Below are 26340 nucleotides of genomic sequence, written 5' to 3'. Positions count from 1 at the left end.
GCGTGTCTCCAGCCCGGTATCACCAGTGTCAGCACCATGCACCAGGCCACCAGTGCGCCTCCAGGGTCCAGTACTCCCTGTTCCTGCTCCTCGCACTCGCCAAGAGGTGCGTGTCCCCAGCCCGGTACCATCAGTGCCGGCACCACGCACCAGGCCTACAGTGCGCCTCGCCAGTCCAGAACGTCCGGCAACAGTGCCCAGTCCAGAACGTCCGGCAACAGTGCCCAGTCCAGAGTGTCCGGCAACAGTGCCCAGTCCAGAGCGTCCGGCAACAGTGCCCAGTCCAGAGCGTCCAGCAACAGTGTCCAGTCCAGAGCATCCGGCAACAGTGCCCAGTCCAGAGCGTCAGGCAACAGTGCCCAGTCCAGAGCGTCCGGCAACAGTGCCCAGTCCAGAGCGTCCGGCAACAGTGCCCAGTCCAGAGCGTCCGGTAACAGTGCCCAGTCCAGAGCGTCAGGCAATAGTCCGCAGACCGGAACCTCCTACGATGGGCCGCAGACTGGAACCTCCTACGACGGGCCGCAGACCGGAACCTCCTACAACGGGCTGCAGACCGGAACCTCCTACGACGGGTCGCAGTCCGGGAACCTACCACGACGGGTCGCAGTCCGGAAACCTACCACGACGGGTCGCAGTCCGGAACCTACCACGATGGGTCACAGTCCGGAACCTACCAGTCCGGATCCGCCAGAGTCTCCCTCCAGTCCGGATCCGCCAGAGTCTCCCTCCAGTCCGGATCCGCCAGAGTCTCCCTCCAATCCAGAGGCGCCACTCACTCCAGACTCGACCATCAGTCCAGTGGCGTCCTCTAGTCCGTGGTCGGCGGTGAGGGTTCCCGCTCCATTAAGTAAGTGTGACGAGTCAGAAATGGAGCGGGGACCACGTCCCGAGCCAGAACCGCCACCTCGGATTTATGCCCACCCAGACCCTCCCATATAGTGTTAGGGCATCGCGCCGACAGAAACAAACATCTTTCTGGTAAGAAGAGTGGCGGGGGCGTATGCCTCATGACTAACGAGACATGGTGTGATGAAAGAAACATACAGGAACTCAAATCCTTCTGTTCACCTGATTTAGAATTCCTCACAATCAAATGTAGACCGCATTATCTACCAAGAGAATTCTCTTCGATTATAATCACAGCCGTATATATCCCCCCCAAGCAGACACATCGATGGCTCTGAACGAACTTTATTTAACTCTTTGCAAACTGGAAACCATTTATCCGGAGGCTGCATTCATTGTAGCTGGGGATTTTAACAAAGCTAATCTGAAAACAAGACTCCCTAAATTTGATCAGCATATCGATTGCGCAACCAGGGGTGGTAAAACCTTGGATCATTGTTACTCTAACTTCCGCGACGCCTATATAAGGCCCTGCCCGCCCCCTTTCGGAAAAGCTGACCACGACTCCATTTTGTTGATCCCTGCCTACAGACAGAAACTTAAACAAGAGGCTCCCACGCTGAGGTCTGTCCAACGCTGGTCCGACCAAGCTGACTCCACACTCCAAGACTGCTTCCATCACGTGGACTGGGACATGTTTCGTATTGCGGCAGATAAAAATATTGACGAATACGCTGATTCGGTGTGCGAGTTCATTAGAACGTGCGTTGAAGATGTCGTTCCCATAGCAACGATAAAAACATTCCCTAACCAGAAACCGTGGATTGATGGCAGCATTCGAGTGAAACTGAAAGCGTGAACCACTGCTTTTAATCAGGGCAAGGTGTCTGGTAACATGACCGAATATAAACAATGCAGCTATTCCCTCCGCAAGGCTATTAAACAAGCTAAGCGTCAGTACAGAGACAAAGTAGAATCTCAATTCAACGACTCAGACACAAGAGGCATGTAGCAGGGTCTACAGTCAATCACGGACTACAAGAAGAAACCCAGCCCAGTCACGGACCAGGATGTCTTGCTCCCAGGCAGACTAAATAACTTTTTTGCCCGCTTTGAGGACAATGCAGTGCCGCTGACACGGCCTGCAACGAAAACATGTGGTCTCTCTTTCACTGCAGCCGAGGTGAGTAAGACATTTAAACGTGTTAACCCTCGCAAGGCTGCAGGCCCAGACGGCATCCCCAGCCGCGCCCTCAGAGCATGCGCAGACCAGCTGGCCGGTGTGTTTACGGACATATTCAATCAATCCCTATACCAGTCTGCTGTTCCCACATGCTTCAAGAGGGCCACAATTGTTCCTGTTCCCAAGAAAGCTAAGTTAACTGAGCTAAATGACTAACACCCCATAGCACTCACTTCCGTCATCATGAAGTGCTTTGAGAGACTAGTCAAGGACCATATCACCTCCAGCCTACCTGATACCCTAGACCCATTCCAATTTGCTTACCGCCCCAATAGGTCCACAGATGACACAATCACAACCACACTGCACACTGCCCTAACCCATCGGGACAAGAGGAATACCTATGTGAGAATGCTGTTCATCGACTACAGCTCAGCATTTAACACCAGAGTACCCTCCAAGCTCGTCATCAAGCTCGAGACCCTGGGTCTCGACCCCGCCCTGTGCAACTGGGTCCTGGACTTCCTAACGGGCCGCCCCCAGGTGGTGAGGGTAGGCAACAACATCTCCTCCCCGCTGATCCTCAACACGGGGGCCCCACAAGGGTGCGTTCTGAGCCCTCTCCTGTACTCCCTGTTCACCCACGACTGCGTGGCCACGCACGCCTCCAACTCAATCAACAAGTTTGCGGACGACACAACAGTGGTAGGCTTGATTACCAACAACGACGAGACGGCCTACAGAGAGGAGGTGAGGGCCCTCGGAGTGTGGTGTCAGGAAAATAACCTCACACTCAACGTCAACAAAACTAAGGAGATGATTGTGGACTTCAGGAAACAGCAGAGGGAACACCCCCTATCCACATCGATGGAACAGTAGTGGAGAGGGTAGCAAGTTTTAAGTTCCTCGGCATACATTTACATTTAAGTCATTTAGCAGACGCTCTTATCCAGAGCGACTTACAAATTGGTGCATTCACCTTATGACATCCAGTGGAACAGCCACTTTACAATAGTGCATCTAAATCTTTTAAGGGGGGATTACTTTATCCTATCCTAGGTATTCCTTAAAGAGGTGGGGTTTCATACACATCACAGACAAACCGAATTGGCCCACTCACACTGACAGCGTCGTGAAGAAGGCGCAGAAGCGCCTCTTCAACCTCAGGAGGCTGAAGAAATTCGGCTTGTCACCAAAAGCACTCACAAACTTCTACAGATGCACAATCGAGAGCATCCTGGCGGGCTGTATCACCGCCTGGTACGGCAACTGCTCCGCCCTCAACCGTAAGGCTCTCCAGTGGGTAGTGAGGTCTGCACAACGCATCACCGGGGGCAAACTACCTGCCCTCCAGGACACCTACACCACCCGATGTTACAGGAAGGCCATAAAGATCATCAAGGACATCAACCACCCGAGCCACTGCCTGTTCACCCCGCTATCATCCAGAAAGCGAGGTCAGTACAGGTGCATCAAAGCTGGGACCGAGAGACTGAAAAACAGCGTCTATCTCAAGGCCATCAGACTGTTAAATAGCCACCACTAACATTGAGTGGCTGCTGCCAACACACTGTCATTGACACTGACCCAACTCCACCCACTTTAATAATGGGAATTGATGGGAAATGATGTAAATATATCACTAGCCACTTTAAACAATGCTACCTTATATAATGTTACTTACCCTACATTATTCATCTCATATGCATACGTATATACTGTACTCTATCATCGACTGCATCCTTATGTAATACATGTATCACTAGCCACTTTAACTATGCCACTTTGTTTACTTTGTCTACATACTCATCTCATATGTATATACTGTACTCGATACCATCTACTGTATGCTGCCCTGTACCATCACTCATTCATATATCCTTATGTACATATTCTTTATCCCCTTACACTGTGTATAAGACAGTAGTTTTGGAATTGTTAGTTAGATTACTTGTTGGTTATCACTGCATTGTCGGAACAAGAAGCACAAGCATTTCGCTACACTCGCATTAACATCTGCTAACCATGTGTATGTGACAAATAAAATTTGATTTGATTTGATTTGAGGTGTGCGGCCGGGAGTCCGCACCTTTGATCCCGTCACACCCTGACCTTAGTATTCTTTATTTTCTTTGTTATTTTGGTTAGGTCAGGGTGTGACATGGGTGATGTATGTGTTTTTGGCTTGTCTAGGGGTTTTGTATGGGGGTGTATCCTTATGGGGGTGTATCCTATCTAGGTGTTTTGTAAGTCTATGGTTGCCTAGACTGGTTCTCAATTAGAGGCAGCTGTCTATCGTTGTCTCTGATTGGGAACCATATTTAGGCAGCCATATTCTTTGTGGGTGATTGTTCCTGTTCCTGTATTAGTGTTTCTCGCCACACGGTACTGTTTCAGTTTCGTTTCTTCTTGTTTCTTTTGTTATTTTTGTATTCAGTGTTCAGTGCTTTCTTTGATTAAAGTTATGGACACTTACCACGCTGCATCTTGGTCCGATCCTTACTCCTCTTCAGACGAAGAGGAGATCTGCCGTTACAGTCCCTCTCTGTTTTCTTCCTTTCCTGTTTTGTAATGTGCTATCTCTTTCTCCTCTCCTCCTCATGCAGGTGATCAATGCCATAGAGCAAGACTACCGTCTGCCCCCTCCCATGGACTGCCCCACAGCACTACACCAGCTGATGCTGGACTGCTGGCAGAAAGACAGAAACGCCCGGCCCAAATTCACTGACATCGTCAACACACTGGACAAGATGATCCGCAACCCTATCAGCCTCAAAGCTGTGGCCACCATCACTGCAGTGTACGTCTGCAAGAAATGCCTTGACTCGTAACAGTACTCATAGTGCACATTCCGAGCACATAGACTACTGTATATTACTGATCAACTTTTACAAGGTTTCTCCTTTTTATGTACCCCGTCTCCTTTTCACCCCTCTTTCACATCACTTCACTGTTTCATCCCTCTCTTCTCTCCTCTTTTTCTCAACAGGCCTTCTCAGCCCCTGCTAGACCGCTCCATTCCAGACTTCACCACCTTCACCTCTGTGGAGGACTGGCTAGGTGCCATCAAGATGGGGCAGTACAGAGACAATTTCCTGGGCTCTGGCTTCACCTCCCTACCCCTGGTGGCTCAGATCAGCTCAGAGTATGTTCTGAGGCCCAATGTCATCATATCTCACCCACCTAATTTTCCATCTTATCAGGAGTCTCAGGAGATACAGTACCAAACAGCAAAGCTCTCCTATCACTATTCACTGTAGCAATACAACATTTGGTCAGCCCTTGAATAAGCAGATGGTTCCCAAAATTACTCTGGAAGAATGTTACACTAGCAGTCGTGGAATACACACACACATACACATTTGTCACAGATTACAGAAGGTCTCAGAAGTATTATCCCCCTATAATTAGATTTGCACTCTTGTAGATGTAGCGTAATGGGGCAGGCTGGAATACATTTTCAATCAGGTTCACTGAGACAGCCAACCAGCAAGGCAGGCCATTGCAGTCACACATCTACCATCAAAAAGCTGTCTCAGATGTCAGAATAATGGGAATCATGCTTCTGGCTCAGACAGGAATAATCCCTCAGTAAACGTCCATAGGAGATCAGGCCTGTCATACTTCAAATCCACCAGGCATTCAGAGCTGTGGATAGATCTACATCGGCAAGGTCTCTCCGTCTTACTAATCACTTTGATTTGATAGAGTGGCACAACTAAAGTTTTTTTTAGAAGGACAATGGATTGCCTTTCCTTTGGTTGTTCAGATTGATCAAATAGATGTCCCTTTGACGGCTACTGTACAAGTCGGCAACAATCCCCAGCAGCCCTCAACTAATTATGTCCATTCTGCGCTTACCATTGTAAATAGAAAAACTATATTACCATATGAATGGGAACAGTGTGCAGATCTTGTGCTTATCTCTAGCAGGGAGTATATCTGGCACATTGTATACTGCGCTGGAAACAGGCTCTATATGTTTCGCTCTGCTCTGCCTCAAGCAGAAAAGATTATACTATTGTCTTTGTGCATGGTGTGGTAATGTTTGTGCATGTATTTGTTCATCCACAATATCCATAGCCCAATAATTCCATCCAATAGAGAACTCACAGACATGAGGTACTGTACTGTGAACACCTCCACCCCTCAACCTTGTTGTTGACACTGTTCTCGATTAACCTATACCTCTGTACATGGACTCGGTACCGGTACCCACCGTATATAGCCTCATTATTGTTATTTTATTGTGTTACTTGTTTTACTTTAGTTTATTTAGTAAATATTTTCTTAACTATATTTCCTTAAAATTGCATTGTTTGTTAAGGGCTTGTAAGTAAGCATTTCACGGTAAGGTCAACACCTGTTGTATTCGCCACATGTGACAAATAACATTTGATTTGTTCCTCTTGTTTGTCAGAGACCTGTTGAGGATAGGAGTGACCCTGGCCGGCCATCAGAAGAAGATCCTGAGCAGTGTCCAGTCTATGAGGGACCAGATGGCCCAGTCCCCCACCTCCATGGCCTGACCACAGGGTGCGCCACCACCACCCAGAGACAACACACCAGGGAGCCCATAGGAAAACTCCTGATGACCCTAAAGAACACACCAGGGTGGAGACACTAACCTGATTTAAAGAACGACCATGTGGCACATACATAACAGCATGCCCGCTCCCAACACACACTCTCCACACCTAGGTAAAGAGAGTTAACCGAAGATACAAAGGGGTAGAAGATAAGATTCTGCCTCAGGACAACTTCAATGGTTCAGTTAAGGTAGTCTATAAAGTTGGCTTCTTTTATACTGAAGAAGAGAGCAAGCGAAAGAGCAAGGGTGTCTGTTTGCTTGCTATGACAGATGGTCATAAAATGCTAAAAGAAAATATATTTTAAAAAACGGTGCTACTTTATGAGGATCAATGGGTTGACTTGGCCAAAGGACAACATCAAACAGTGTCGCCCAGATTGGAAAAACAAACAAAAGGGTACAGAAATAGTCAAAGGTTTGGAGACACCTACTCATTCAACGGTTTTTTCTTTATTTTTTACTATTGTCTACATGTCACGCCCTGACCTTGGAGATCCTTATTATTCTCTATGTTTGGGTAGGTCAGGGTGTGACTCGGGGGGGAAAGTCTATGTTTTCTATTTCTTTGTTTTTGACCGAGCGTGGTTCCCAATCAGAGGCAGCTGTCTATCGTTGTCTCTGATTAGGGATCCTATATAAGTTGTCATTTTCCTTTTGGGTTTTGTGGGATCTTGTTTTCTGTTTAGTTTCTTAGCTTTACAGAACTGTGCGCTTTCGTTTTTTGTCTTTGTTATTTTGTTTTGGTGTCATCCATAAAAAGACAATGTACGCCCACCATGCTGCGCCTTGGTCCACTCTTCATTCTACAAACGAGAGCCGTTACAGAAGATCCCAACAAAAATGGACCAAGCAGCATGGCCAGGAGGAGTGGACATGGGAGGAAATCCTGGATGGAGAAGGGCCCTGGACGCAGGCCGGGGAGTATCGCCGTCCAACGGAACCGATGGAGGCAGCGAGAGAGGAACGGCAATGATACGAGGAGTTAAGTCATCAACAGAAGCCTGAGAGGCAGCTCCCAATTTTTGGGGGAGGGGTCACACAGGGAGATTGAGTCAGGGTTTAGACCTGAGCCAACTCCACGTGCTTACCGTGGTGAGCGTGTGACCGGTCAGGCACCGTGTTATGCGGTGATGCGCACTGTGTCTCCAGTTCGCATTCACAGCCTGGTGCGCTTTGTTCCAGCTCCCTGCAGTTTCCGTGCTAGAGTTGTGCTAGAGTGGGCATTCAGCCAGGATGGATTGTGCCGGCTCAGCGCTCCTGGTCTCCGGTGCATCTCTTCGGCCCAGGATATCCTGCGCCAGCTCTACACGCGGTATCCCCAGTTCGCCAGCACAAATAATATAATAATAATAATATATGCCATTTAGCAGACGCTTTTATCCAAAGCGACTTACAGTCATGTGTGCATACATTCTACGTATGGGTGGTCCCGGGAATCGAACCCACTACCCTGGCGTTACAAGCGCCATGCTCTACCTACTGAGCTACAGAAGGACCAGTGCGGCTTGTGCCAGCTATCCACACTCACCGAGCTGGGTATCCAACCAGGACGCGTTGTGGCAGCTCCACGTACCAGGCTTCCAGTATGTCTCCTAAGTCTGGTGAGACCTGTTTCGGCTCCACGTACGAAGCCTCCAGTGATGATCCATGGCCCGAAGCCTCCAGTGATGATCCATGGCCGAAGCCTCCAGTGATGATCCATGGCACGAAGCCTCCAGTGATGATCCATGGCCCGGAGCCTGCAGTGATGATCCATGGCACGGAGCCAGAAGTGATGAGCCAGGGAAAGGAGCCTCCAGCGACGGTCCTCAGTCCAGAGCCTCCAGCGACTGTTCCCAGTCCGGAGCCTCCAGCGACTGTTCCCAGTCCGGAGCCTCCAGCGACTGTTCCCAGTCCGGAGCCTGCAGCGACTGTTCCCAGTCTGGTGCCTGCAGCGACGGTTCCCAGTCTGGTGCCTGCAGTGACGGTTCCCAGTCCGGAGCCTCCAGCGACGGTCCTCAGTCCGGAGCCTGCATCGACGATCTACGGTCCGGAGGTCCCGGCAACGATCCCTGCACCAGAGGCCCCACCAAAGTGGGGGAAGCCTCAAAGCGGAGCGGAGTCTGCGTCCTGCACTGGAGCCCCCACCGAGAGTAGATGCCCACCCGGACCCTCCCCTATAGGGTCAGGTTTGCGGCCGGAATCCGCACCTTTGGGGGTGGGAGGACCTTAGAGATCCTATCTTTTTTTTTGGCCGAGTGTGGTTCCCAATCAGAGGCAGCTGTCTATTGTTGTCAATGATTGGGGATCATATATACAGCGGGGCAAAAAAGTATTTAGTCAGCCACCAATTGTCAATTGTGCAAGTTCTCCCACTTAAAAAGATGAGAGGGGCCTGTAATTTTCATCAACTATGACAGACAAAATGAGAAAAAAAATCTGAAAATCACATTGTATGATTTTTAATGAAGTTATTTGCAAATTATGGTGGAAAATACATATTTGGTCAATAACAAAAGTTTATCTCAATACTTTGTTATATACCCTTTGTTGGCAATGACAGAGCTCAAACGTTTTCTGTAAGTCTTCACAAGATTTTCAAACACTGTTGCTGGTATTTTGGCCCATTCCTCCATGCAGATTTCCTCTAGAGCAGTGATGTTTTAGGGCTGTTGCTGGGCAACACGGACTTTCAACTCCCTCCAAAGATTTTCTATGGGGTTGAGATCTGGAGACTGGCTAGGACACTCCAGGACCTTGAAATGCTTCTTACAAAGCCACTCCTTCGTTGCCCGGGCAGTGTGTTTGGGATCATTGTCATGCTGAAAGACCCAGCCACGTTTCATCTTCAATGACCTTGCTGATGGAAGGAGGTTTTCACTCAAAATCTCAGGATACCTGGCCCCATTCATTCTTTCCTTTACATGGATCAGTCGTCCTGGTCCCTTTGCAGAAAAACAGCCCCAAAGCATGATGTTTCTCGCCCACATGATTCACAGTAGGTATGGTGTTCTTTGGATGCAACTCAGCATTCTTTGTCCTCCAAACATGACGAGTTGAGTTTTTACCAAAAAGTTCTATTTTGGTTTTATCTGATCATACGACATTCTCCCAATCTTCTTCTGGATCATCCAAATGCTCTCTAGCAAACTTCAGATGAGCCTGGACATGTACTGGCTTAAGCAGGGGGACACGTCTGGCACTGCAGGATTTGAGTCCCTGGCGGCGTAGTGTGCTACAGATGTTAGGCTTTTTTACTTTGGTCCCAGCTCTCTGCAGGTCATTCACTAGGTCCCCCTGTGTGGTTCTGGGATTTTTGCTCACCGTTCTTGTGATAATTTTGACCCCACGGGGTGAGATCTTGCTTGGAGCCCCAGATCGAGGGAGATTATCAGTGGTCTTGTATGTCTTCCATTTCCTAATAATTGCTCCCACAGTTGATTTCTTCAAACCAAGCTGCTTACCTATTGCAGATTCAGTCTTCCCAGCATGGTGCAGGTCTACAATTTTGTTTCTGGTGTCCTTTGACAGCTCTTTCGTCTTGGCCATAGTGGAGTTTGGAGTGTGACTGTTTGAGGTTGTGGACAGATGTCTTTTATACTGATAAGAAGTTCAAACAGGTGCCATTAATACAGGTAACGAGTGGAGGACAGAGGAGCCTCTTAAAGAAGAAGTTACAGGTCTGTGAGAGCCAGAAATCTTGCTTGTTTGTAGGTGACCAAATACTTATTTTCCACCATAATTTGCAAATAAATTCATAAAAAAATCCTACAATGTGATTTTCTGGATTTTTTTTTCTCATTTTGTCTGTCATAGTTGAAGTGTACCTATGATGAAAATTACAGCCATCTCATCTTTTTAAGTGGGAGAACTTGCACAATTGGTGGCTGACTAAATACTTTTTTGCCCCACTGTAAGTTGTCATTTTCCTTTTGGGTTTTGTGGGATCTTGTTTTCTGTTTAGTTTCTTAGCTTTACAGAACTGTGCTCTTTTGTTTTTTTGTCTTTGTTATTTTGTTTTGGTGTCATCAATAAAAAGACAATGTACGTATGTATGACAATGCCTACCATTCTGCGCCTTGGTCCACTCTTCATTCTACAAACAAGAGCCGTTACACTACATTGTTGAATAATAGTGAAGACATCAAAACTATGAAATAACACATATGGAATCATGTAGTAACCAAAAAAGTGTTAAAAAAATCCAAATATATTTAAGATTTGAGACCCTTTGCCTTGATGACAGCTTTGCACACGATTGTCATTCTTTCAACCAGCTTCACGAGGTAGTCACCTGGAATGCACCTTGTTAAAAGTTCATTTGTGGAATTTATTTCCTTCTTAATGCGTCTAACCCAATCAGTTGTGTTGTGACAAGGTACAGTGTCTTGCGAAAGTATTCGGCCCCCTTGAACTTTGCGACCTTTTGCCACATTTCAGGCTTCAAACATAAATATATAAAACTGTATTTTTTGTGAAGAATCAACAAGTGGGACACAATCATGAAGTGGAACGACATTTATTGGATATTTCAAACTTTTTTAACAAATCAAAAACTGAAAAATTGGGCGTGCAAAATGATTCAGCCCCTTTACTTTCAGTGCAGCAAACTCTCTCCAGAAGTTCAGTGAGGATCTCTGAATGACACAATGTTGACCTAAATGACTAATGATGATAAATACAATCCAACTGTGTATAATCAAGTCTCCGTATGAATGCACCTGCACTGTGATAGTCTCAGAGGTCCGTTAAAAGCGCAGAGAGCATCATGAAGAACAAGGAACACACCAGGCAGGTCCGAGATACTGTTGTGAAGAAGTTTAAAGCCGGATTTGGATACAAAAAGATTTCCCAAGCTTTAAACATCCCAAGGAGCACTGTGCAAGCGATAATATTGAAATGGAAGGAGTATCAGACCACTGCAAATCTACCAAGACCTGGCCGTCCCTCTAAACTTTCAGCTCATACAAGGAGAAGACTGATCAGAGATGCAGCCAAGAGGCCCATGATCACTCTGGATGAACTGCAGAGATCTACAGCTGAGGTGGGAGACTCAATCAGTCGTATATTGCACAAATCTGGCCTTTATGGAAGAGTGGCAAGGAGAAAGCCATTTCTTAAAGATATCCATAAAAAGTGTTGTTTAAAGTTTGCCACAAGCCACCTGGGAGACACACCAAACATGTGGAAGAAGGTGCTCTGGTCAGATGAAACCAAAATTGAACTTTTTTGGCAACAATGCAAAATGTTATGTTTGGCGTAAAAGCAACACAGCTTATCACCCTGAACACACCATCCCCACTGTCAAACATGGTGGTGGCAGCATCATGGTTTGGGCCTGCTTTTCTTCAGCAGGGACAGGGAAGATGGTTAAAATGGATGGGAAGATGGATGGATATACAGGACCATTCTGGAAGAAAACCTGATGGAGTCTACAAAAGACCTGAGACTGGGACGGAGATTTGACTTCCAACAAGACAATGATCCAAAACATAAAGCAAAATCTACAATGGAATGGTTCAAAAATACACATATCCAGGTGTTAGAATGGCCAAGTCAAAGTCCAGACCTAAATCCAATCGAGAATCTGTGGAAAGAACTGAAAACTGCTGTTCACAAATGCTCTCCATCCAACCTCACTGAGCTCGAGCTGTTTTGCAAGGAGGAATGGGAAAAAATGTCAGTCTCTCGATGTGCAAAACTGATAGAGACATACCCCAAGCGACTTACTGCTGTAATCACAGCAAAAGGTGGCGCTACAAAGTATTAACTTAAGGGGGCTGAATAATTTTGCACGCCCAATTTTTCAGTTTTTGATTTGTTAAAAAAGTTTGAAATATCCAATAAATGTTGTTCCACTTCATGATTGTGTCCCACTTGTTGTTGATTCTTCACAAAAAAATACAGTTTTATATCTTTATGTTTGAAGCCTGAAATGTGGCAAAAGGTCGCAAAGTTCAAGGGGGCCGAATACTTTCGCAAGGCACTGTATACAGAAGATAGCCCTATTTGGTAAAAGACCAAGGACATATTATGGCAAGAACAGCTCAAATAAGCAAAGAGAAACAACAGTCCATCATTACTTTAAGACATGAAGGTCAGTCAATCCGGAAAATGTCAAGAATTTTGAAAGTTTCATCAAGTGCTATGATGAAACTGGCTCTCATGAGGACCGCCACAGGAAAGGAAGACCCAGAGTTACCTCTGCTGCAGAGGATAAGTTAACTAGAGTTAACTACACGTCAGTTTGCAGCCCAAATAAATGCTTCACTGAGTTCAAGTAACAGACACATCTTAACATCAACTGCTCAGAGGAGACTGCATGAATCAGGCCTTCATTGTCAAATTGCTGCAAAGAAACCACTATTAAAGAACACCAATAATAAGAGGAGACTTTCTTGGGCCAAATAACACGAGCAATGGACATTAGACCGGTGGAAATCTGTCCTTTGGTCTGATGAGTCCCATTTAGAGATTTTTGGTTCCAACCACAGTGTCTTTGTGAGACACAGAGTAGGTGAACGACTGATCTCCGCATGTGTGGTTCCAACTGTGAAACATGGAGGAGGAGGTGTGGTGGTGTGGGGGTGCATTGCTGGTGACACTGTCAGTGATTTATTTAGAATTCAAGGTACACTTAACCAACATGCCTACCACAGCATTCTGCAGTGATACGTCATCCCATCTGGTTTGTGCTTAGTGGGACTTTCATTTGTTTTTCAACAGGACAATGACCCAACACACCTCCAGGCTGTGTAAGGGCAATTTGACCAAGAAGGAGAGTGATGGATTGCTGCATCAGATGACCTGTTTGCCATAATCACCTGACCTCAACCCAATTGAGACATTTTGGGATGAGTTGGACTGCAGAGTGAAGGAAAAGCAGCCAACAAGTGTTCAGCATATGTGGGAACTCCTTCAAGGCTGTTGGAAAGGCATACCAGGTGAAGCTGGTTGAGAGAATGCCAGGAGTGTGCAAAGCTGTCATCAAGGCAAATATAATTTCATTTGTTTAACACTTTTTTGGTTACTACATGATTCCATATGTGTTATTTCATAGTTTTGATGACTTCACTGTTATTCTACAATGTAGAAAATATATATTTAAAATAATTATTGAATGAGTTGGTGTATCCAAACATTTGACTGGTACTGTATATATTAAAATAAAATAAAATAGATTAATGACTTATTTAAATTAATCTTCATATTGAAGATGATTTGTAAATACTATATGGATATTATTTTTCTGCTTGCATTTTTGGCAACATCACAACTTGTGTAGTTTCACCTGAATAGTTTAGGATTCTTATAGTCATTTTCTATGAAGGCACTTGAAAGTTCTTCTCAATAGGAGGCAGATCACTGGGGTAAAGACTGAGGTGACTGATTCTGTATAAAGGATACACTGTTTAAATATACATACAAGATATCTCTTTGTAATGTTTTAGACTTTCAGAGATCACATTGAACCCATACACCTGCAAGAGTCAGATTGCATCTAGTGTTGTGTATTGAAGACCCAGGGTAAATAAATAAGTGTTTCAGGTACAGTGAAGGTTAAATTACATTATACAATTGTATTGACTGTCTCAAGTGCTTCGTGTTTCCACCACCCTACTGCCCTAGAACTTTATTTACCATTTTCGGCTGCTTTTCAAGCCTTTCCCAGCTTGAGGTTCTGTGTTGACCATGCTGTGTTGATTCTGGGCCACTTATTTAGGAGACTTTGAGCGGTTCTGGACTGGTTCCGACCAACATTTTTGTGTACAGAGTACTCTGTGAACAGAGAAACATCAATTGCTGTGTACTCCGTGAACTCTCTGTTTGTCCTGCTTCACATGCTGCACTCTGCTCTCATCTGAGATGTGAAATCTGACACCTCATTTGCATAGGGAGCGGCACCTAACATTTTCTGGCCAATCCAGACAAAGGATTGATTTCTTCTGTCTGTGAATCTCGCAACTCCTCTAACAGTACAGCATATGAAACGGAAGACCCATCTCGCTGTGATGTTCTCAGATGGATTTAGAGCTTTCCACATGACAAAATACACAACATTTGTTGTAGAATTCAAACAAGAACACTTTCTCTTGGTCACAAAGGGACGAAATCACTTTGTGCTTTTAGAGGCTATCTACAGTTACTACATCCATTTTTTGACTTTTTGGACTGAAATGTATTATATATACCCATTGATTGTTAAAGAATATAAATTCTGAATGCCTCATGAGCTTAGTTCAACTGCCGTACACCATTAAAACCAAAAACATAAGCTTGTTTAACTGCTAGAGTTTGCGCACAAAAAAAAGTAAATGCAGACAAACATTATAGCCAAAAAAAATAGTTAAAACTATAATTTTGATATCATGGATGGTCAGTACTTGCATCCATAGCTCTGTCTAATATGAATTTAAGAGTGGTTGCATTTCTCCAGCCCCAACCCTCAGCTTTTTACCGAAACAGGGGCAGGGAGTACACTTTGTTATTGTTTCAACTGCTGATTGCCACTTTATATCTTAAGTTGTAATGAGTGAGCAGGCATTTGAATGGCGTGTGTCCATCGCTCAGAGCATGCTGGGCAGAAAAATACGTGTTGTCAGTTATATGAAATGGTGCCAATTTTTATTTGACAGTTATAAGAAAGGTGAAATATTATAGTAAGTCATTTATAATTTGATTATTACTATTTTTTATATAATTTCAAGCCATATTCTCCCACCTTTGTTGAATATGAAAAACAATAATATATGATTTGTCACATTTTTATATTTGTATCATGTTTGTACTGTGTACCTGAGCTTGTGCCCTCAAAAGTGAATACATCTCAGCAATTTATAATCATTTTATCAGAAAAGTGAAATGTTAATAATTCTGCCAGTATAAGCATTACTAGGTATTGTTTATGGCCTTCTCATGATAAATAGTTACTTTTGGATATGTCTATTTAGGCGGAAATGTACATTTTGACATTACATTTAACAGGTTTTAAAGAATGTATAAAAAGCATGTTGTAAGTCAATGATCGGTTTGCGATCAGCTCATAATGGTGTGTGGTCATGACGGGGGGCTGTTAAAACAGAGCAGGTTAATAGCTTGAAGTGGGTGGCTGTGTTCTCACGGGGACCCAGAAGCTTTAACTGAAGCATCAAATTAATTACCCAGCTCAAATATGACGGATTACAGGGTAACAAGTTTGAGCCTTCCAACATAATACCATTTAAAATGTATCTACTGTTCATGTGTGTGCATATTTGCTCAGCAGGCCTTAGACAGCATGTGAAGCTATGCACAGAGTAAGTGCCATCTCCATTACAAATCATTGTCTCTCTCATTACTATCACAGTAGGAGCCATCTGCAGCAGTGTCATGGTAACCCCTCACAGTTACAGTTATTGGTGGCAACAAAAAGTTATTATTGACCAGAGCAGACTGTGTTGTATGGCAGGGGCCCATCAGGTTAAGTGTTACAAAAACACTATCACATAACACAGAGAGTACCGTATCACTCACACTCAAACAGACAACCATCAGACTTTGTTTGAAGAAAAGTGTCATTATGGATTTTGAAGTCTTTCTAAATTAGACTGTTCATTATGTGAGGACACATAACATGTTGCTGGCCCTATTAAAGTTTTCCTTTTTATAATGTAAATGTGGTAGCTGTCGGAGATGCGTGTTCAACTGCACTCCACTGACTCGGGTAATAGACTGGTGGAATTGGAAAAATAGTTATTTTACTCTCTTACCAAGTGAAGATGAAAGCCGGGAGAAGTTGGATAACTCGCACACCATGTGAAAACATTGAGAGGTCTCTAATCTGTGTTCTGTGTTCTGCATTCAAAGTGCCTTTCTGTAATTCATTCTCGTTAAAAGTCAAGGTGCAACAGCAAATGCAGACACTCCCAGACTCATTGAGGCAAACTTGGAGATTCTTATAAGTGGACTCATTAATCATTTAACTGGACGTACACTTTATTATGATAGAGCTGAAGTTCTAGACTGTTTAGTTGTCACATTGACTTCACCTCCCCTTGTTATTGTGCCACTTTGTGATCCACCAGCAGATACGAAACTTGCCATCCCAAATCCTAACTCTGGCTTTCACTCCCTTGCTGTCCTATACTACTACCCCTTAAACTAACTTGTCTCCCAGGATATTGCAGTCTTTGATGCTTTCTACGGTCTTGTGAGAACGTTTTTCTCCAATTTTTTTTTTCTCCCTGTTTTCAAAATTGCATGTAGTGTGTATCTACATTTTGAGGAATGTTGGGTTTCCAGCTTGCCAAAGAAAGTAGATAGTTTGGATCAATATCAGCTTTTCCCTACATTTTCAGAGTACACCATGGTGAAACGTCCCCTTTTCACATTCAAGGACATCTCGCCAATGGCTGTTTTCACCAGCGATGTCTCTGGACTGAGACTGGACAGCCACAGCATCGTAGCATGACAACAGACATACGTATTCATCCCACTGTAAATAAGATTTGACACAACCAGGAAGGATATTTTTCATTTGTGTATGTGTCATTGTACAGTTACAAATGTGTTTATTGTGATGAGTATGTCAGCGTTTGTAGTTGTAACTTTCTGAGAATAAATATTGTATTAAAATGCACTCAATAAAAACATCAATCAAACTGGTCCATGGATTATTTAAAAGATTGTCTACAGTCTGCTTGAGATAAAACATTGTGGAGAACAAATAAACAGAGCGAATTCAGTTGAAAATTCAAGCCTGTGTAACATGCACTTACAAAACATTAAGTTCAGAAGTTAGAATACAACTTCTGCCTTTTCTGTTTCAATAAACCCCTCAGTGAAGTATAGCTGATGCTGACACCCTCAGCATAAAGTGTGTGGGTGAGATAGACGTCCTGAAATGACTTTACACTTCAATATCCAACATATGGTAATAAACAATGGCCAAGTGCAATAAGAAGACCACATTATTTGAAGTTTCATATCACACATTTGTGGAATGAGGGGGATGGAATGAGAGTGCAAGGACCCACAGAGGTAATCTTGTATCATATAATGTTGCCTGTTTTACTGTATGACAAACAGAGGCAGGATTTCTAGTTTGGAATATTCTCTGTCTCATATGGGAGTGTTTTTATGTGTTCAACAACAGCACATTGACACAGGATGCAAACAACATTTTACCAACTGTCAAAGCTTATCTATAGTTCCAATCATATTTGATTTATTTATTTCACCTTTATTTAACCAGGTAGGCAAGTTGAGAACAAGTTCTCATTTACAATTGCGACCTGGCCAAGATAAAGCAAAGCAGTTTGACACATACAACGACACAGAGTTACACATGGAGTAAAACAAATATACAGTCAATAAGTAGAAAAAGTAGAAAGATAAGTCTATATACAATGTGATCAAGTGAGGTGAGAAGGGAGGTAAAGGCAAAAAAGGCCATGGTGGCAAAGTAAATACAATATAGCAAGTAAAACACTGGAATGGTAGTTTTGCAATGGAAGAATGTGCAAAGTAGAAATAATAAAATTAAAATAATGGGGTGCAAAGGAGCAAAATAAATAAATAAATTAAATACAGTTGGGAAAGAGGTAGTTGTTTGGCCTAAATTATAGGTGGGCTATGTACAGGTGCAGTAATATGTGAGCTGCTCTGACAGTTAGTGCTTAAAGCTAGTGGGGGAGATAAGTGTTTCCAGTTTCAGAGATTTTTGTAGTTCGTTCCAGTCATTGGCAGCAGAGAACTGGAAGGAGAGGCGGCCAAAGAAAGAATTGGTTTTGGGGGTGACTAGAGAGATATACCTGCTGGAGCGTGTGCTACAGGTGGGAGATGCTATGGTGACCAGCGAGCTGAGATAAGGGGGGACCTAGCAGGGTCTTGTAGATGACATGGAGCCAGTGGGTTTGGCGACGAGTATGAAGCGAGGGCCAGCCAACGAGAGCGTACAGGTCGCAATGGTGGGTAGTATATGGGGCTTTGGTGACAAAACGGATTGCACTGTGATAGACTGCATCCCATTTGTTGAGTAGGGTATTGGAGGCTATTTTGTAAATGACATCGCCAAAGTCGAGGATTGGTAGGATGGTCAGTTTTACAAGGGTATGTTTGGCAGCATGAGTGAAGGATGCTTTGTTGCGAAATAGGAAGCCAATTCTAGATTTAACTTTGGATTGGAGATGTTTGATATGGGTCTGGAAGGAGAGTTTACAGTCTAACCAGACACCTAAGTATTTGTAGTTGTCCACGTATTCTAAGTCAGAGCCGTCCAGAGTAGTGATGTTGGACAGGCGGGTAGGTGCAGGTAGCGATCGTTTGAAGAGCATGCATTTAGTTTTACTTGTATTTAAGAGCAATTGGAGGCCACGGAAGGAGAGTTGTATGGCATTGAAGCTTGCCTGGAGGGTTGTTAACACAGTGTCCAAAGAAGGGCCGGAAGTCTACAGAATGGTGTCATCTGCGTAGAGGTGGATCAGAGACTCACCAGCAGCAAGAGCGACCTCATTGATGTATACAGAGAAGAGAGTCGGTCCAAGAGTTGAACCCTGTGGCACCCCCATAGAGACTGCCAGAGGTCCGGACAGCAGACCCTCCGATTTGACACACTGAACTCTATCAGAGAAGTAGTTGGTGAACCAGGCGAGGCAATCATTTGAGAAACCAAGGCTGTCGAGTCTGCCGATGAGGATGTGGTGATTGACAGAGTCGAAAGCCTTGGCCAGATCAATGAATACGGCTGCACAGTAATGTTTCTTATCGATGGCGGTTAAGATATCGTTTAGAACCTTGAGCATGGCTGAGGTGCACCCATGACCAGCTCTGAAACCAGATTGCATAGCAGAGAAGGTATGGTGAGATTCGAAATGGTCGGTAATCTGTTTGTTGACTTGGCTTTCGAAGACCTTAGAAAGGCATGGTAGGATAGATATAGGTCTGTAGCAGTTTGGGTCAAGAGTGTCCCCCCCTTCGAAGAGGGGGATGACCGCAGCTGCTTTCCAATCTTTGGGAATCTCAGACGATACGGAAGAGAGGTTGAACAGGCTAGTAATAGGGGTGGCAACAATTTTGGCAGATAATTTTAGAAAGAAAGGGTCCAGATTGTCTAGCCCGGCTGATTTGTAGGGGTCCAGATTTGTCAGCTCTTTCAGAACATCAGCTCAATGGATTTGGGAGAAGGAGAAATGGGGAAGGCTTGGGCGAGTTGCTGTTGGGGGTGCAGTGCTGTTGACCGGGGTAGGAGTAGCCAGGTAGAAAGCATGGCCAGCCATAGAAAAATGCTTATTGACATTCTCAATTATGGTGGATTTATCAGTAGTGACAGTGTTTCCTATCTTCAGTGCAGTGGGCAGCTGGGAGGAGGTGTTCTTATTCTCCATGGACTTTACAGTGTCCCAGAACTTTTTTGAGTTAGTGTTGCAGGAAGCAAATTTCTGCTTGAAAAAGCAAGCCTTGGCTTTTCTAACTGCCTGTGTATAATGGTTTCTAGCTTCCCTGAACAGCTGCATATCACGGGGGCTGTTCGATGCTAATGCAGAACGCCATAGGATGTTTTTGTGTTGGTTAAGGGCAGTCAGGTCTGGGGAGAACCAAGGGCTATATCTGTTCCTGGTTCTACATTTCTTGAATGGGGCATGTTTATTTAGGATGGTTAGGAAGGCATTTAAAAAAAATATCCAGGCATCCTCTACTGACGGGATGAGATCAATATCCTTCCAGGATACCCCGGCCAGGTCGATTAGAAAGGCCTGCTCGCTGAAGTGTTTCAGGGAGCGTTTTACAGTGATGAGTGGAGGTCGTTTGACCGCTGACCCATTACGGATGCAGGCAATGAGGCAGTGATCGCTGAGATCTTGGTTGAAGACAGCAGAGGTGTATTTAGAGGGGAAGTTGGTTAGGATGATATCTATGAGGGTGCCCGTGTTTAAGGCTTTGGGGAGGTATCTGGTAGGTTCATTGATAATTTGTGTGAGATTGAGGGCATCAAGTTTAGATTGTAGGATGGCTGGGGTGTTAAGCATGTTCCAGTTTAGGTCGCCTAGCAGCACGAGCTCTGAAGATAGATGGGGGGCAATCAGTTCACATATGGTGTCCAGAGCACAGCTGGGGGCAGAGGGTGGTCTATAGCAGGCGGCAACGGTGAGAGACTTGTTTTTAGAGAGGTGGATTGGTGACAAAACGGATGGCACTGTGATAGACTGCATCCAATTTATTGAGTAGGGTATTGGAGGCTATTTTGTAAATTACATCGCCGAAGTCGAGGATTGGTAGGATGGTCAGTTTTACAAGGGTGTGTTTGGCAGCATGAGTGAAGGATGCTTTGTTGCGAAATAGGAAGCCAATTCTAGATTTAACTTTGGATTGGAGATGCTTAATGTGAGTCTGGAAGGAGAGTTTATAGTCTAAACAGACACCTAGGTATTTGTAGTTGTCCACATATTCTAAGTCAGAAGCGTCCAGAGTAGTGATTTTGGAGGGGCGGGCAGGTGCAGGCAGCGATCGGTTGAAAAGCATGCATTTAGTTGTACTTGTATTTAAAAGCAATTGGAGGCCACGGAAGGAGATTTGTATGGCATTGAAGCTTGCCTAGAGGGTTGATTCTGAACTTATAATTCTGAACTTAAACCTTTTGGAACATACTAAACAAAAGACATCAGGCTGGCATGATCTCACCTCTGTGCACCCACCTTAATTAACATGTTACTGCAGTGGGCTAAATCAGGGTCACACAGACTGATTCTTGGTAGTCTTAAACAAATGTACTTTGAAAAAAACGTATACAGCTCAGTTACATGGTTATGGGCTTAAAAAAATAAGACGTAAGATATAGAGTTGAAATGTTTTCAATTTTGAGTTTGCATCATAATATTACACTTTACACATCACAAAAGACTGAAATACAACAAAACGAATTACTAAGCAATATGGAATTGTTTTAACCTCTGGGATATGTGGGACGCTAGCGCCCCACCTGGCCAAAAGCCAGTGAAAATGCAGAGCGCCAAATATATAAAAATCAAACTTTCATAAAATCACTAATGTAAGATACCAAATTAAAGCTACACTTGTTGTGAATCCAGCCAACATGTCAGATTTCATGTCAGGCTTTTTGGCGAAAGCAAACAATGCTATTATCTAAGGATAGCACCTCCGTAAACATAGAGAGAAAAGCTTATTTCAACCCTGCAGGCGCGACACAAAACACAGAAATAAAAATATAATTCATGCCTTACCTTTGACGAGCTTCTTTTGTTGGCACTCCAATATGTCCCATAAACATCACAAATGGTTCTTTTGTTTGATTAATTCCGTCGATATATATCCAAAATGTCAATTCATTTTTTTCCAGAAAATCACCGGGTCCAACTTGTGCAGCATGACTACAAAATATCTCAAAAGTTATCTGTAAACTTTGCCAAAACATTTCAAACTACTTTTGTAATACAACTTTAGGTATTTTGTAACGTAAATAATCGATCAAATTGAAGACGGGATGATCTGTGTTCAATACAGGAGTAAAACAAACTGTTGCTAGCTTTCTGGTCACGCGCCTCTATCAAACAGTACACTACAATTGACCCTCATTCTGAACAGGGCTACTTCTTCATTACACAAAGGAAAAACCTCAACCAATTTCTAAAGACTGGTGACATCCAGTGGAAGCAAAAGGAGCTGCAAGAAGGTCCCTTAAAAATCTGGATTCCCAATGAAAACCCATTGAAAAGAGAGTGACCTCAAAAAATCTGAATGGTTTGTCCTCGGGGCTTCGCCTGCTAAATAAGTTATGTTTTACTCACATACATGATTCAAACAATTTTAGAAACTTCAGAGTGTTTTCTATCCAAATCTACCAATAATATGCATATATTATCTTCTGGGGATGAGTTGCAGGCAGTTGAATTTGGGCATGCATTTCATCCGGATGTGAAAATACTGCCCCCATGTCACCAAGAAGTTTTAAGAAGGTCATACCAAGGATTTTTTGATAAAAAAATATTTAACGAAAAATTATTTTTGGCCCATACAAACACATTGAATAACAGATTCAATACATGGAACAACAGATAGTCAAAAGGACATTTGTTTTGACATCTGTCCTATATCTGAGCCATATAAGAAAGACCAGGAAACATACAGTACCAGTCAAAAGATTGCATACACCCACTCATTCAAGGGTTATTTTGTATTTTTACTATTTTCTACTTTGTAGAATAATATTGAAGACATCAAACTAGGAAATAACACATGTGGAATCATGTAGTAACCAAAACAAATCAAAATATATTTTATATTTGAGATTCTTCAAAGTAGCCACCCATTGCCTTGATGACAGCTTTGCACACTCTTGGCATTCTCTCAACCAGCTTCACCTGGAATGCTTTTTCAACAGTCTTGAAGGAGTTCCCACACATGCTGAACACGTTCACTGCTTTTCCTTCACTCTGCGGTCCAACTCATCCCAAACCATCCCAATTGGGTTGAGGTCAGGTGATTGTGGAGGCAAGGTTGGTCAAATAGGTCTTACACAGCCTAGAGGTGTATTTTGGGTCATTGTCCTGTTGAAAAACAAATGATAGTCCCACTAAGCGCAAACCAGATGGGATGGTGTATCACTTTTGAATTCTGCGGTAGCCATGCTGGTTAAGTGTGCCTTGAATGCTAAATAAATCACAGACAGTGTCACCAGCAATGCACCCCCACATAATCACACCTCCTCCTCCCTGCTTCACGGTGGGACCCACACATGCAAAGATCATCTGTTCCCCTACTCTGCATCTCACAAAGACATGGCGGTTGGAACCAAAAATCTCAAATTTGAACTCATCAGACCAGGACAGATTTTCACCGTTCTAATGTCCATTGCTTGGGTTTCTTTGCTTCAATTCGACCTGATTCACACAGTCTCCGAACAGTTGATGTTGAGATGTGTCTGTTACTTGAATTCAGTGAAGCATTTACTTGGGCTGCAATCTGAGGTGCAATTAACTCTAATTAACTTATCCTCTGCAGCAGAGGCAACTCTGGGTCTACCTTTCCTGTGGCAGTCTTCATGAGAGCTAGTTTCATCATAGCGCTTGAGGGTTTTTGTGACTGCACTTGAAGAAACATTCAAAGTTTTTGTCATTTTCCGAATTGACTGACCTTCATGTCTTAATAAAGTAATGATGGACTGTCATTTCTCTTTGCTTATTTGAGCTGTTCTTGTCGTAATATGGACTTGGTCTTTTACCAAATAGGGCTATCTTTTGTATACCACCCCTACCTTGTCACAACACAACTGATTGGCTTAAATGCATTAAGAAGGAAATACATTTCACAAATTAACTTTTTACAAGGCACACCAGTTAATTGAAATGCATTTCAGGTGTCTACCCCATGAAGCTGGTTGAGAGAATGCCAAGAGTGTGCAAAGCTGTCATCAAGGCAAATGGTGTCTACTTTGAAGAGTCTAAAATCTAAATTATATTTTGATTTGTTTAGCACTTTTTCAGTTACGACATGAATCCATATGTGCTATTTTATAGTTTTGATGTCTTCACTACTATTCTACAATGTAGAAAATAGTCAAAATAAAGAAAAACCCTTGAATAAGTAGGTGTGTCCAAACTTTTGACTGGTAGTGTATATATTTTTGTAGCCCCTTATTTTTTTGCCAATAAACAGTCTTAACCCTGTCTACGCCAGGGGAGGCGGGTTCTACTAAGCTATAGTTGTTTTAAGAATGTCATACCTAAGATCATTTTGCTATTTTATTTTGAATCCTGCCGTAGCAAACTGGCTCAAATTAAGATCCTACACCTCTAATCCCATTAAAATATCAACTTGATCTCCTTTATTTCTAGTGACACGTCTGTATAAAGGAGAGCATGCTGGGATATCTGCCCTACTCACCAACATCAACATGCCACCCTGCATCCCACTGCTGGCTTGTCTCTGAAGCTAACCAGAGTTGTTCATGGTAAATTCCTGGATGGGAGACCAGATGCTGCTGGAAGCAGTGTTGGAGGGCAAATTGGGGACATTCTTCCCTCTGGTCTTAAGATCAAATGCCCAGGGCAGTGATGGGAAAATCACCCTGTGTAGGCTGCCGTCTTTTGGGTGGGATATTAAAACAGGTGTCCTGACTCAATGTGGTCATTAAATATACTGGCAAAATTCCCAACCTGGCTGGCGTATGTCACTCCTCATCTCTCCATCTGGTGCAAATTGGTTGCTGTGCATCACCTAAGTGGGTGGGTGCTACATATTGGTGGTGAATGATGTGAGCTTTCCCCTTACTATGAAGAGTGCTATATAAGTCCAATCAATTATTATTATTAATCAAGATGGTTATATTTCACATGGAATCTCCAGCGTCAGGACCACCGAGAGAGGTTACACTTCACCGTAATTGCATTTCTACAACTACGCCCATTGTCAATTAGTTTCTGTGGAGCAAAGCAATTTCATTTGAATTGATATGCAAACTTGAATAACTTCAGATGAAAATTAAGGCTTATTATTTTACGGTGAAGGACCCATTATACATGAACTACGTCACCACTTGTAAAACAACATTCAAGGTGGCAAATGGTTGTTTCTCTAACCTGTCCTTAGAACCCCCAGGAGGAATTCTAGTAGTACACACGGTTTATTGACAAATCCATCACTATGACTTTTTAATTGCAACTGTCATTTCATTTTACAATCAATACTTCTAAAGTAATTGCCAGTAACAGGAACCAGAGAGTGAGTTCAAGTAATGAGGGAGATGGACCGATGGACACATCCTTGAGAACTAGCTACATCCAAAAGGATTTTTCAGTTGTCCATTACTTAACTATTTACTCAACAGACTTGTTCACATTCAGCTCACTTAGAGCAGAGTTTGTTGAGTAAACAAACTTTTACACATTAGCTCAAATTATTGTCCTTCTTAAGTCCACTAAACTCACAGAATAATGTTGTGGTGTGGAGAGACAGCGAGACAAAATCAAGACATATTTTGTGGGTGAGTCTACGTTAATGCGCCATTAGCTTCTGTTTACCCATGAAGTTGTCCATCTGACACATTGCGTTTGAATTACCCATCCATTAAATGTACTTGTTCTGGGCGTTGTTTTCTTCTTCTTTTTTACACTGGATCTCACTTGGATCCGGAGCAGAAACATTAACAAATTCTATAAATGAAGCAGCAGAACCGTGGAACATGAAATCTAGTAAACGCAACCCTGGTCTTCCTATGTGCTGTCATTCCTAGAATGTTAACTAATAAGATCTTCCTGGAAAGAGGAGCAGTATTGGAATGCCGTATCTGCAGCTAGAATGAACCAATCAGCTTTATCTCTGAGGACTCCTGAAACTGAATCAAAGTAAATATGAAATGTTCTTCGATACATACAAAATTTTCCAACATGCAATTAGAAATCTCCATACATTTCACATTGGGTCCGACAACTGCAGCACAGTAATTCATGTTTTAGTGGTGCTCTGGAATTGAGGGTGACAGAGGGGGTACAGGTGTGTGGAGTAACTGAGAGTTTCCACTGGGCACACTGCATCATTTCAACGTGTATAATTGGGTAATATTTGCTCGAGACAATCAGTGAGATTACAACCTATATTCACCCACTCAAAAAAGACAGCCCAAAGTTAGTTGAATTCACAATGTGTTATTACTATGCTTTCAACACTCTACAGTAAAAACACAACCAAATTCTAATGGAAAAATGATGTCTGACTTTGGTTTAGTTGTCACCCAAATGTCTATCAATGA

General features: G+C 43.4%; 1 protein-coding gene across 1 annotated transcript in view; it reads left to right on the top strand.

Annotated features, from left to right (window-relative positions):
• The window catches only part of LOC118358669 (ephrin type-B receptor 1-like), a 163747-nt gene extending 157151 nt beyond the window's left edge, over positions 1-6596 (top strand). Inside the window, exons 14-16 of the mRNA XM_052480447.1 lie at positions 4636-4829; positions 5019-5174; positions 6450-6596. Coding sequence (XP_052336407.1) covers positions 4636-4829; positions 5019-5174; positions 6450-6558 — 459 coding nt within the window. The 3' untranslated portion in view covers positions 6559-6596. The remainder of the gene's footprint in view (positions 1-4635; positions 4830-5018; positions 5175-6449) is intronic.
• The last annotated feature ends 19744 nt before the right edge of the window (positions 6597-26340 follow it).

The sequence above is a fragment of the Oncorhynchus keta genome, chromosome 26 (genome assembly GCF_023373465.1).
Source record: "Oncorhynchus keta strain PuntledgeMale-10-30-2019 chromosome 26, Oket_V2, whole genome shotgun sequence".
NCBI classification, from domain to species: domain Eukaryota; kingdom Metazoa; phylum Chordata; class Actinopteri; order Salmoniformes; family Salmonidae; genus Oncorhynchus; species Oncorhynchus keta.
The sequence above is the reverse complement of the archived record's forward strand: the minus strand, read 5'-3'. Positions and strand labels throughout refer to the sequence as shown.